Source organism: Gorilla gorilla, chromosome 3, assembly GCF_029281585.2.
Source record: "Gorilla gorilla gorilla isolate KB3781 chromosome 3, NHGRI_mGorGor1-v2.1_pri, whole genome shotgun sequence".
NCBI lineage: Eukaryota > Metazoa > Chordata > Mammalia > Primates > Hominidae > Gorilla > Gorilla gorilla.
The window spans coordinates 120,261,464-120,275,406 of record NC_073227.2 but is presented as its reverse complement, the minus strand read 5'-3'; the positions used below and the strand labels follow the sequence as shown (position 1 = coordinate 120,275,406).

General features: G+C 42.1%; 1 protein-coding gene and 1 long non-coding RNA gene across 4 annotated transcripts in view; one reads left to right on the top strand and one right to left on the bottom strand.

Annotated features, from left to right (window-relative positions):
• LOC134758348 (uncharacterized) overlaps nt 1-10,686 on the bottom strand; it is an 81,949-nt gene extending 71,263 nt beyond the window's left edge. Inside the window, exon 1 of one of the 3 annotated variants that reach the window (XR_010133442.1) lies at nt 10,516-10,686. This is a non-coding gene — a long non-coding RNA (uncharacterized lncRNA). The remainder of the gene's footprint in view (nt 1-10,515) is intronic. The other 2 variants (XR_010133439.1, XR_010133441.1) reach the window with 2 other exon arrangements.
• Nucleotides 10,615-13,116, top strand: H2AZ1 (H2A.Z variant histone 1). Its single transcript, XM_004040184.4, has 5 exons — nt 10,615-11,028; nt 11,460-11,537; nt 11,815-11,928; nt 12,261-12,390; nt 12,681-13,116. The coding sequence occupies exons 1-5, from the start codon at nt 11,026-11,028 to the stop codon at nt 12,740-12,742; spliced, it is 387 nt and encodes a 128-aa protein (XP_004040232.1). The 5' UTR covers nt 10,615-11,025; the 3' UTR covers nt 12,743-13,116.
• The last annotated feature ends 827 nt before the right edge of the window (nt 13,117-13,943 follow it).

Here is a 13,943-nt window from a genome sequence, read left to right as displayed (position 1 = left end):
GACAAAGAAAATCACAGGTATGTAGAGACATAGGCACTAATTAAATCCTCTTCTGAGAAGTGTTTCATTTAGAAGTACGAAGTTATAGAAAGAGCATGGAGGACCTGAATCTGGTCATTGTATGTCTGAATGTCCCTTGAATCTATTTTTTCATCTTTTAAAACAAAGATAAGCTCTGCTCATGTCTACCTTGGATGTTTTCAGATTGAAATGAATCCTTAGGAAGTCTTTTAGAGCAGTTGATCTTCAATATCATGTCTCAAATATCCTAAATCTGCCGACTCACTGATCATTATCTGATAACCATGTATCTATTCCCATGCACAAAAGCACTGCTCTTTTATTCTCTGCTTGGGCGCTAACAATATTAAATTCCAATAACAGTAATTCAATAACAATAGATACAATATTTACCAAGATAATTCTCAGATGCATTGACAGCTGTATTTGTTTCCACTAGGTTATGCTGTGCTAACCAATGACTTTAAGCTCCTCTACCCCCGCATTCCACTACAAAACAGAGTTGAGAAAGTCTAAGGGTGTAGAAAAGCCTTTATTTTAAAACATTTTATTTCAGTAGTTTTTGGGGAACAGGTGGTTTTTGGTTACATGAATAAGTTCCTTAATGGCAGTTTCTGAGATTTTAGTGTACCCGTTGCCCGAGCAGTGTACACTGTGCCCATCAATATATAGTATTTTATCCCTCACCCCCTCCAACCCTTCCCCAAGAGTCCCCAATATCCATTATATTATTCTTACACCTTTGCATCCTCATAGCTTAGCTCCCACTTATAAGTGAGAACATATGATGCTTGGTTTTTTATTACTGAGTTACTCCACATGGTATAATTGCCTCCAGCTCCATCCAGCTTGCTGCGAATGCCATTATTTTGTTCCTTTTTATGGCTGAGTAGTATTTATAATATATATACATATACCATATTTTCCTTATCCACTTGTTGGTTGATGGTTATTTAGGAGGGTTTCATATCTCTGCAGTTGTGAATTGTGCTGCTATAAACATGCATGTACATGTTTCTTTTTCACATATGACTCTTTCTCCTTTGGGTAGATACTCAGAAGTGGGATGGCTCAATCAAATGGCCATTCAAATTTTAGTTCTTTAGGGAATCTCCATACTGTTTTCCATAGTGATTGTACTAGTTAACATTCCCACCAGTAGTGTAAAAGAACTCTGTTTTCACAACATCCACACCAACAGCTGTTATTTTTTGATTTTTTAATTATGGCCATTCTTGCAGGAGTGAGGTGGTATCTCATTGTGGTTGCAATTTGCATTTCCCTGATAATTAGTGAGGTTGAGCATTTTTTCATGTTTGTTGACTGTTTCTATATCTTCTTTTGAGAATTGCCTATTCATGTCTTGATTAAGTTATTTGGTTTTTTTCTTGGTGATTTGTTTGAGTTCCTTGTAGATCCTGGATATTAGTCCTTTTGTCAGATGCATAGTTTACAAATATTTTTTCCCACTATGTGGGTTGTCTGTTTACTCTGCTGACTATTTCTTTTGCTATGCAAAAGCTTTTTAGTTTAATTAGGTCCCATTTATATATTTTTGTTTTTGTTGCATTTGCTTTTGGGTACTTAGCCATGAATTCTTTACCTAAGACAATGTCTAGAAGAGTTTTCTAATGTTATCTTCTAGAAATTTTATGGTTTCAGGTCTTAGATTTAACTATTTGATCCATCATAAGTTGATCTTTTTTATAAGGTGAGAGATGAGGACCCAGTTTCATTTTTCTACATGTGGCTTGCCAGTTATCTCAGGATTATTTTTTGAAAGAAAAGCCTTTGGACTCTTCTCTGAGCTATTTCCATCCTATTGAAAGGACTGGGGAGTCACATACATCTGTTTTGGGATTTTAATAAAAGGTGTGATGGTCACACTTTTTATATGGTTTCTGCCCTGAGGCTGAATCTGTGGAGGGGTGTGAAGTATTTGTTGTATAACTTTACACTCTATTTTGTGGCACCTCTCTTTTAGGGCAAATGTGGCACTTAGATTCCCTTTAAGAAAGCTGTATAGAATTTCAAACATAAAGAATTTAGCCAATGAATTTTTCTCAGTTATGATTCTTTTGTAACATTGGGCACTAGAAATGTACATAACAACCAAGAGTTTTGGTAATACCCAATTTAGTGACAGAATCCATGTCAACATTTCATCTTTGGTGAACAGTCAAGTATCACAGATCAAAAACAGATTTGAAGTTCATTATGCAAAGCTAGCAATACACATGCAGAAATGTGAACATCATCTTGTTAGATGTTATAACTAAAGAGAGTTTTCTAGTTTAGTGTAAAGTTGTTGTGCCCACTGTGAAATCACACTTTACTTTTCTAGGTCTTTTTCTTCGGCTGCCTTTTAATTTTTTTATTTTTAATTCAAAATTTTTATTTTTTTTATTTTATTATACTTTAAGTTCTAGAGTACAAGTGCACAATGCATAGGTTTGTTACATATGTATACATGTGCCATGTTGGTGTGCTGCACCCAATAACTCGTCATTTACATTAGGTATTTCTCTTAATGCTATCCCTCCCGCCTCCCCCAGTGTGTGATGTTCCCTGCCCTGTGTCCAATTGTTCTCACTGTTCAATTCCCACCTATGAGTGAGAACATGCGGTGTTTGATTTTCTGTCCTTGCGATAGTTTGCTGAGAATGATGGTTTCCAGCTTCATCCGTGTCCCTACAAAGGACATGAGCTCATCCTTTTTATGGCTGCATAGTATTCCATGGTGTATATGTGCCACATTTTCTTAATCCAGTCTATCATTGATGGGCATTTGTGTTGGTTCCAAGTCTTTGCTATTGTGAATAGTGCTGCAATAAACATACGTGTGCATGTGTCTTTATAGTAGCATGATTTATAATCCTTTGGGTATATACCCAGTAATGGGATTGCTGGGTCAAATGGTATTTCTAGTTCTAGATCCTTGAGTAATCGCCACACTGTCTTCCACAATGATTGAACTAGTTTATAGTCCCACCAACAGTGTAAAAGTGTTCCTATTTCTCCACATCCTCTCCAGCATCTGTTGTTTCCTGACTTCTTAATGATTGCTTTCTCTTATTGCCAACATACTTAGTAGGAAACTCCACTTGGATTCCCCTAATGTCAATGTACAGTCAATATTTCATAACTTTCCTGACTTACCTCTTTCTCTACCCCTCTTAATTTGCATCTATCCTTTTACCTCTCCTATTCTATAGATGATTTTTTACTTTATATCCCAGACCACCAACCTCAAAAACCTGGCTCTTTTCTCTTAAGTGCTTAGTATCCACCATCCCCCCTACATCTTCCTAAATAGCATATTTAATAACGAAATATTAGTGCTTTTTCTTTCAAGATGTTTTACAACCTTCTCTTGGTTTCAGTGTTATGTAAGTTTTAGGCTGTATTAGTCTGTTTTCATGCTGCTAATAAAGACATACCTGAGACTGGGCAATTTACGAAAGTAAGAGGTTTAATTGGACTTACATTTCCACGTGGCTGGGGAAGCCTCACAATCATGGCAGAAGGCAAGGAGGTACAAGTCCCATCTTACATGGATGGCAGCAGGCAAAGAGAGAATGAGTTTGTGCAGGAAAACTCCTGTTTTTAAAACCATCAGATCTCGGCCAGATGTGGTGGCTCATACCTGTAATCCCAGCATTTTGGGAGGCTGAGGCAGGCGGATCACCTGAGGTCAGGAGTTTGAGACCAGCCTGGCCAACATGATGAAACCCCATCTTTACTAAAAATACAAAAAAAGAAAAAAAAAAAGCTGGGTGTGGTGGTGCACGCCTGTAGTCCCAGCTACTCTGGGAAGCTGAGGCTTGAGTTGGGAGGCAGAGGTTGCAGTAAGCTGAGATCGTGCCACTGCATTCCAGGCTGGGTGACAGAGGGAGACTCTTTCTCAAAAAAAGCAAAACATAACAAAACAATGAAACCATCAGATCTCGTGAGTCTTATTCACTGTCATGAGAACATCACATGAAAGAGTTGCCCCCATGATTCAATTACTTCCCACTTGGTACCTCCCACAACACATGGGAATTCAAGATGAGATTTGGGTGGGGACACAGCAAAACTGCATCATAGGCTTTATACCTAAGTGATATCAACTTTATCAGCCTTCTAACAAAATTTTTCTCTTTTCTGATTTGCCCTATAACCCATATTAGATTAGTATCCTAAAAATGAGGAACCCTGTATTCTTTCTTTCTCAGAAATATTAATTGGTTCCTCAGTCTCTCAGGTAAAGTCTGCTATCTTTCTCCAAGTATTTAGGGTATTGACTCATTATAATAGTTAGGATTGGGTTCAGCTGCGAGTGACAGATGACCCAAAATAAAAGGGGCTCAAACAAAATAGATGCCCATGTTCAGAGAGATCCAGGGTAGGTTTGAGACTCCATAGTATCTAAGGCCTTTGCTCCATTTATCTTGTTATTCCCTTATGTGTGGCCTATATTCCTAAGCTCATTTCATGGTTCAAGATGGCTCTCCAATTCTGTCTTCAATCCAGTCAGCAAAAATAAGAAATCAGTTTGCCTCATTTAAGGAAACTTCCTGGATGTTGCATCCACCACTGCAGTTTACACCTTTTGGTCAAAACTTATTTTCAAGACCAAATTTAGCTTTATTCTGATGAACATTAGCTATGGTTGGAATGTTTTTGTCCCCTTCAAAAATTAGCTATAACTTAGTTCACAATGCAAAAGTGTTGGCAGGTGTGGCCATTGGGAGGAGATTGAGTCATGGGACCACCCTCATGATTGAGATTAGGTGCCCTCATAAAAGGGCTTCATGGAGAGGGTTCATCCATTTTCAACTTTCTTTGCCTTCCACAATGTAAGGACACAGTGTTCTCCACTCTAGAAGATACAACATCAAGGCTCCATCTTCGAAGGAGAGAGCAGCCCTCAACTAGACAGCCAAACCTGCCACTGCTTTGATCTTGGACTTCCCAGCCCCTAAAACTGTAAGAAATAAGTTTCTGTTCTTTATAAACTATGCAGTCTCAGGTATTTCATCACAGTAGCACGAAACAGACTAAAACACTATGTGTCCTACCTTCTAACTGCTACTTCTTACACCAATTCACCATTCCAATCAAACACTCTCCTTAGTCCATTTAAACATAAACTCTTCAAAACGCTCCAGCTTGCAACTGTCTCTGTCCTTTAAACTAGAGGTACTGTTGATTTGGCAGCCAATAAGATACTTATTTTGTAACAGCCTTATTTATTTATTTATTTATTTATTTTGATGCAGAGTCTCGCTCTGTCACTCAGGCTGGAGTGCAGTTGCATGATCTCCATTCACTGCAACCTTTGCCTCCTGGCTTCCAGCAATTCTCATGCCTCAGTCTCCCAAGTAGCTGGGACTTACAGGCATGCACCACCATGCTCAGTTAATTTTTGTATTTTTAATAGAGACAGGGTTTCACCATGTTGGCCAGGCTGGTCTCGAACCCCTTGCCTCAAGCAATCCACCCACCTCGGCCTCCCAAAGTGCTGGGATTACAGGCGCAAACCAACACACCCAGCCTGTAACAGCCTTCTTAATGTGGTTTTAATGATTAAGACATTGTTTGAATTTTCCTCCCTGTTTAGTCTTCTTAGCTAGATTGAGGGAAGCTCCTAAGCACTACATATCCCATCTCCCAACTGCTATTCTCGGTGTATTGCCTGGAAAGTAGAATGACTTGATGGCTATGCTCTATTTTACCTAACAGGCTGACAGCACCAATTTAGTGCTATCATATATTCTATTATTAGGGAATAGTTATGTATCATGCGGTATAATGTATGGTACTGCCTTCCATCTCAGTTGCATATATACAGACAAAAGAATACAGTAATAAAAATGTGTTAAATCTCTACAACAATTTCCTTGGTCACTATGTTAGAAATATGCAATAGGGGCATTACTGTGTGTATTTACAATTTAGCTGTGGAGATAAGTGTCACAAAAATACTAATACAATCATCCCTCTGTATCTGTGGGGGACTGGTTCTAAGATCTGTCCCCACACCCCACCGCTTGGATACCCAAATCCATGAATGCTCAATCCGTTCCATAAAATGGCATAGTAGTATTTGCATATAACCTATGCAGATTGTATGTTTTCAATCATCTCTAGATTACTTATAATATCCATTACAATGCCTATGCTATGTAAATAGTTGGTACACTATGTGGTTTAGGAAATTACAGAAAAAAATGTCTGTATATGTTTAGTACAGATGCAACCATACTTTTCAAAATTTTTAAATAGAAAGAAAGTCAGGGCCTTGCTTTATTACCCAGGCTGGAGTGGAGTGGTGTGATCATGGCTTACTGCAGCCTTGAACTTCTAGGCTCAAGGGATCCTCCTGCCTCAGGCTCCCTAGTAGCTGGGAGTACAGGTGTGTACCACCATGCCCGGCTAATTGAAAAAAAAAAATTTTAGAGACAGGGCCTTGCTATGTTGCCCAGGCTGGTCTTGAATTCCTGGCTTCATGGGATCCTTTTACCTCAGCCTCCCAAATTGTTGGGATTACAGGGATGAACCGCTACACCCCAAATGCAGCTTATTATTATTATTTTTTCTTGAGACCAAGTCTCACTCTGTCACTCAGGCTGGAGTGCAGTGGCATGATCTCTGCTCACTTCAGCCTCTGCCTCCCAAGTTCATGCGATTCTCCTGCCTCAGCCTCCTGAGAAGCTGGGATTACAGGTGCATGCCACCACACATGGCTAATTTTTGTAGTTTTATTAGAGACAGGGTTTCACCATGTTGGCCAGGTTGGTCTCAAACTCTTGGCCTCAAGTGATCCACCCGCCTCAGCCTCCCAAAGTGATGGGATTATAGGTGTGAGCCACGGCGCCTGGCCACACCCAGCTTACGTTGTGAATATTTTTGATCCTCAGTTGGTTGAATCCACAGATATAGAACACAGGAATACAGAGAAGAAGGACCCACTGCCTAGGCAAATACACTATTATTTAGGAAAAAAATTTCAACACATGGACTCCCTTCCCCTGCCCTGAAAATCCTAAAGGTCGATATTGATATCAATAATAGATAATAAAAGGATATGATAAGAATCTTGATTTTTTAATTTTAAAACAACAAATTTCCAAAAATTCTGAGGACTAATGTATGGAAAAAGTAAATTAGTGCTATATTAAAAGGGGTACTGGGTCCCATGATCTTTGGTTTTCCTGAAATGGCAGTGGATCTGGGTGGAGTAGATTCTGCTGATCTTTGTCATCTATTCCCTGCATTTGTGAATTGTTACCTGTGTGCAATCTGTGATCATGAGAAGTGCAAAGCTGGGCAATTTGGAATTTAAATCGATGGCTTTGGTTTTATCAACACTGAATTAAACACATAGGCTTCTCAACCTAAACAGAATTCAGGAAGGACTATGGCCTCGGTGCCAAAAATATTATTACATCACTCTACATATTCTTCGCACTTAACAAAACTCTTTCACAATTCTATCAAGTTGGTTTATCTGGTGTTACGAACCCCTATTTAATAAATGAAACTGTGCCTCAGTGTTTTACATACTTCAGGCCATATAGCAAGTAAGTGGCTACCCAAACTCAACCCTCATTCTTTTACTCTAGTTCAATATTTTGCATAATACCACACTGGAACTCAGTTATTCACAGCTGTGTGAATCCTTGAAGGCACATATTTTTCCTAGGTGCCCTAGGTAGAGAGAACCAAGATTCTAATGTGGATTTCCTGATGAAAAGAATTTTGCCGCCATTATCGATCTAGGCTAATATCCTTGGAAATAACTTGAGAACTTACTCATATTTTCTTAAAAATACATTTTTAAAGCAAGATGTAGTTGAGAAATTTATAATTCCCAATTGTAAGACTCTCAAATTCTCTACATAAAAAGACAAGAACAATAGTAGTTAACATACATGCTAGTGTTTCAAAGGAGATAGCAACTAGTCATAGAAAATCTGGCTTAGTTAGGAAAAGGCTATTAAGGAAAGTGTCAATAATAGTGGGTTCGCCTACCTCATCTGAGGATTTTTTGTTGTTTTTTCGAGACAGGGTCTCAGTTTATCACACAGGCTGGAATTCAGTGGCACAATCATGGCTCACTGCAACCATGGGCTCAAGTGGTCCTTCCACCTCAGCCTCCCGAGTAGATGGGACCACAGGCAGGGGCCACCATGCCTTGCTAATTTTTGTATTTTTAGTAGAGATGGGGTCTCGCTATGTTGCCCAGGCTGGTCTTTAACACCTGGGCTGAAGTGATCCTCTTGTCTTGGCATCCCATATTTTTTATGGTGAGAGAACTAATTGGGTATGGCATTAAACAAAAATAATTACATAGCTCTGGCTAAGTATATTATATACATGCATTACCATTAACACAGGAACTGGAAAGATAAACCAAGAATATTAACATATTTGCATCATACCTTTTCCGGGGGGGCAGCAAAGAGAGTAGGAAATCATCATACCACTCTGAGAAAAGTGCAGAAAGTAATACTGTCCTGTTCTCTGAAGGAAAACTATTGAGTTATTAAACCAATTTTGGATTTTAGTTTGGATGTTGGAAGACTTGGTTGTGTATACTTTGGGCAGGTTTCAAGCTTGCTGCTTCCAAATCGAAGAAAGAAAATAAACCAAATAGCAAAAAAGATTTAGAAATAAAAGATACTTTATTTCATCCCTCTCCAGCATCCAATGTAGAAAATAATAGCAGTTATTTACTGAGGGCTAACTACGTGCCAAACACATGCTACTATGTACATTGCATACCTTTTTCCTTAATCTTTCAACCATGTGAAAATAGATGATACTATCTTTTCACAGAAGAGGAACTCGAAGCTCAGAAAGATTAGTAACTAAGATGACACAGTGAGGAGGAGGCAGAACAGAATCCATCTCTACTTGCTTCTGAGTTCATCCTCTTAACCACTATTCAGCGAGGCAACAGTAAATTCCCTTTGTGGGGCTTCATAGCAAAGAGCTGGCAGAGTATTATCTAAACTAGAGATGGCATTAATGTTGGTTTTTTATATATCACAAAGCTTCCCTGGAGCCATCGTTAACTATTATATCAGGTTTCATAGCTTAATATATCATTATTATATTATCAGTAGGAAAACGGATGAAGTCTTGCTATCGACGACATCATAAGAGTTCCTTGGTTCCAAGAAATAACCCTCAATGTCAAAATTGTTGGGAAGCTCTTCTCTAGAATTTATCTCACAGAAATTGGGAGGTCCTCTAATTCGATAAAATCTTTCAAATTGAAACCCAATCTAAAGTACTTCAGAGTATATGTTTGTTGTTGTTGTTGCTTTTGAGAAAGTCTCGCTCTGTTCCCCAGGCTGAGTGCAGTGGCGCAATCTTGGCTCACCACAACCGCCGCCTCCCGGGTTCAAGCAATTCTCCTGCCTCAGCCTCCCGAGTAGCTGGGATTACAGGCGGGCGCAACCATGCCTGGCTAATTTTTGTATTTTTAGTAGAGATGGGGTGTCACCATGTTGGCCAGGCTGGTCTTGAACTCCTGACCTCGTAATCTGCCCGCCTCGGCCTCCCAAAGTGCTGGGATTACAGGTATGAGCCACCATGCCCAGCATAGAGTATATGTTTCAAAATGTTCGTCACATTGAAACTATTCAATTATGTTAAAAAACGTAATACACTAAAACACTACAAATGAGATTGAGACACTACTGTCCCCAAGCAGCTGGAGATGTACATAGGTGTTAATAACCTACTAGTTGGAAGGATAGTACTGTGTTCAGTACCATTATTTTAACCTCATCATTTGCAATTGATTGCATTGCATGGACAGTACCATTATTTTAACCTCATCATTTGCAATTGATTGCATTGCATGGACCCTCTGTAACTGCCTGAAAATCATGTCAGAGTTACTCCACCGACATTTGCCGAACATTTGTCATGTGGCAAAATACTTACTGTAGAAAAGTTGACACATAATAGCTCTGAGGTTTCACTAAATGAGCTTTACACACCAGGCTACAGGTACAACCCATTGATGTGTAGTCTCCAAAAAATATGGTTTATGATTTGATTAAAGAATACTGCCTCGCCAGAAGCTCCCTAAGTATAGACAAAAAGGGTTTCGTGACCAGTGAGGTGACTTGGCTTCACCGTTTGCTGTCACAGAACTATTCCGTGGAGGATTTCATAAGTAGTGAGGGAGAGGTGGAAGACCCGGCTGAAAATAAAGTGAGAGCAGCGGGTCGTGATCTGTTGGTGGCTGGGGACTCGCCTAGATGGAAGAAACACGGAATCTCTACTAAGGCTGTGGAAGGCGTCAGGGCAAACCTCAGACTCCTCTCACTGGACGCGTTCGCGCCACCTGTCAGACCGGAGGAGCCGCCAGGGATTGAGAGGGTAGGGAAGGGGTGCCCGGGGCCCCGGAAAGCGGCTGCGGGTCGCAAGTCTCCGCCGGAGAGGCGCTGGGAGTGGGGCTGGGAGTGGTGGGGGCGACGTGCTACATACCGAGGAGACTTCACGTGGTCTCCAGAGCCCTGCTAGGTGACCCGGGGCGCTACCGCGCGCCCCTCCCCTGAGGTCTCAGCTCCTCCTCCCAGGCACGTGACCGCAGCCGGCTGGTAACTGCGCTCCCGCAGCGTAGCTCGCTCTGTTTCTTCCCTCCCGCCGCTGTGCCCTTCTTCTCCCCCGTTCCCATCCCTCCGCCTTCCCCCGCCTCGCCCCCCACGCCCCAATCGCGGCTTGAGATTAGAAGCGCCCGCCCCTCCACCCTTTTCTTCGCTTGCTCATTGGCTGAAGTCTCAAGGACGCGTCCCGATGGCGGGTGGCAGCCATTGGTGGGATGAGCAATCCGAGTTCCCGGATGAGGGAACATTCTGCAGTATAAAGGGAGCAGGGAAGGCGGGAGACAGCGCAGTTTGAATCGCGGTGCGACGAAGGAGTAGGTGGTGGGATCTCGCCGTGGGTCCGATTAGCCTTTTCTCTGCCTTGCTTGCTTGAGCTTCAGCGGAATTCGAAATGGTAAACTTCGCAGAGACGCTCGATGACTCCGCGGGTTTTTGCGGGCGGGAGAAAAACCCGTTACACAGAGGGATGGGGGTGAAGTGGCGACGGTTGGGAACGCGCGGAGACAGGATTTAGAAGAGTGGGGGGAGGTGTTTTGTCGGCTGCTAGCGGAGCAGCCTCGGATCTCGCGGCGGGCGGCGACGGTTGGGTGGCGCGCGCAGCGCCGCTGGGGGCCGGCGGGCGGGCGGAGGCGCGCGGCCGTGGCGAGCGCGCGGCGGGGGGCGAACGGGCGGGGTCGCCCCTGCGGCGCGCCGCGGGCCGGAGACCCCGGCGGGGTGCGGGGACGCGCTCGCGGAGGGACGCGCCGCGGTGGGGGATGGGCTCGCCGCCTTGGTAATTCTATATTCTCCGTTCCTCCTCCGCTCGCGGGCGTGTGCGCGCCGCAGGCTGGCGGTAAGGCTGGAAAGGACTCCGGAAAGGCCAAGACAAAGGCGGTTTCCCGCTCGCAGAGAGCCGGCTTGCAGGTCAGTAGTTGTTCGTGCAGTCTGGGAGTCATGATGTTTTTCTTTGCATTTCCTTTTTTGTTATTCATCGCTCTCCATGGGCGTTTTGTGTATGCGTGGGTGATGCGGTGTCGCGACTTGGGCTGCCCATACGATAAATATGGGGGGGAGGAATCACGTGTTTCGATGTCGGGACGCGTTGCTGCGCCCGTGCCCCTTGGCTTTGGCGCGCATATAATTTCCCCATCTCTAGTTCTCATTTTTGTGCATTTATGTTTGTGTATGCTTAAAATTTAAGTTCCCAGTGGGCCGTATTCATCGACACCTGAAATCTAGGACGACCAGTCATGGACGTGTGGGCGCGACTGCCGCTGTGTACAGCGCAGCCATCCTGGAGTACCTCACCGCAGAGGTAAATGGGTGAACGCCTATAATCCGGAGAAGGTTTGGGGGGCGGGGAGGCGGCAAGAGGGAAGGAGGAAAGTGATGCAAGAAAACTCCCAGGCCCTGAACGCGGCGAGAGGCCTAAGAGAACGCTAGAGGGAGCTGGTGTTAAACAAGGAGCCTACTGAGCTTGAGTTCTCTGCTCTTGGAATTAAAATTGCGTGCCCCCTGTATATCTTGCCAGTCAGATAGTGAGGAACGATTCCAGTTGGTAGATCTACGTTTGTCAGGGTTTTATTCTGTTCTCTGAATCTTGGCCAAAGGAAAGTTGGAAGGCAACTGACAGATTCTGCCTTCTAGGTACTTGAACTGGCAGGAAATGCATCAAAAGACTTAAAGGTAAAGCGTATTACCCCTCGTCACTTGCAACTTGCTATTCGTGGAGATGAAGAATTGGATTCTCTCATCAAGGCTACAATTGCTGGTGGTGGTATGTTAACTTCTAACATTTTAAAAAATTTCTTCAGAGGAAGGAATTTTTTGCTGCTTTTTTAATTAGTTTTTCCAGGAGAGGAAATTTAAGTATATTTTCAATGATGGAAGTATGGTTGTATCATGAAATTTGATTTATATGTATAACTCAATGAATTTTTACTTCATACTGGAGCCGCACGTTTTTAAAGATACCTTTCAAGTTGAACAGTATACACTTTCTTGGTTTCAAATACTGTGATTTTTTTAAAAAATCTTCAGTAGAATTAATTCCTGTCACTCTCCTAGGTGTCATTCCACACATCCACAAATCTCTGATTGGGAAGAAAGGACAACAGAAGACTGTCTAAAGGATGCCTGGATTCCTTGTTATCTCAGGACTCTAAATACTCTAACAGCTGTCCAGTGTTGGTGATTCCAGTGGACTGTATCTCTGTGAAAAACACAATTTTGCCTTTTTGTAATTCTATTTGAGCAAGTTGGAAGTTTAATTAGCTTTCCAACCAACCAAATTTCTGCATTCGAGTCTTAACCATATTTAAGTGTTACTGTGGCTTCAAAGAAGCTATTGATTCTGAAGTAGTGGGTTTTGATTGAGTTGACTGTTTTTAAAAAACTGTTTGGATTTTAATTGTGATGCAGAAGTTATAGTAACAAACATTTGGTTTTGTACAGACATTATTTCCACTCTGGTGGATAAGCTCAATAAAGGTCATATCCCAAACTAGTTGTGTATTAAATTTGCTTGGTTGTAATAGGAACTTGTTTTGAGTATCTCATCTAGCAGCAGTAAGCACATTTCTTTGTGACTGAACTGTCAAATCTGTGGATCAACAAAGTGAGATAGCCCAAGTATGTTTTTTTAATGTTATATAATGAGCTACTAAAGTTTTAATTTAAAAAGTTGGCAGGAGCTGGAGTGGGATTGTCAGTTTCTTAGGCTAAGTGTGACCATTTCAGTTTGTACGTTGGCTTTGCTTGCTGTGTGACAGCACTGCACTAGTATGCTGTTAGCATGGTGGACTTGGGGAGGGAGAGAATAGGTAGGAATGTCCTGTATATGAACTCCGAATTTAAACTTTAATAGTACTACGTGCCAGGCCCTGCTTTGAAGTCTGAAATTGTTAAGTACTCAGTAACATCATTGGGGATATACTATCTCCATTTTATCAAAGAGAAGCAGGGTTTCTTATTTGAAAGTACCGAGTTATGGTAGTTAGGAGAATTAACAGCTTGGCTCACAGCATTATGTAAAAATTGTTACCTTGTGGTTGGGTTGAGCAGGTCATTTTGACAGTTTGTCATGTTTTTTTTAAAAAAATTTGCACATAGCAAACATTCCCCCCACCCCCACCGCGAAGACTAACAAGACACGGTACTTCCAAGTGGTAATGTTATCCAAATGGGACGGAAAAGGTGAAATCAAAAGTTGGCTTTTGTTAGGGCAGCCCCTGAGGGGCTGATTGCTGCCTTGTTTTGGCTACACAGGATTAAGGCCGCTCTGCACCACTCGTTGCAAGCTACAAATTAAACTGCTTTGTACTTTGGATA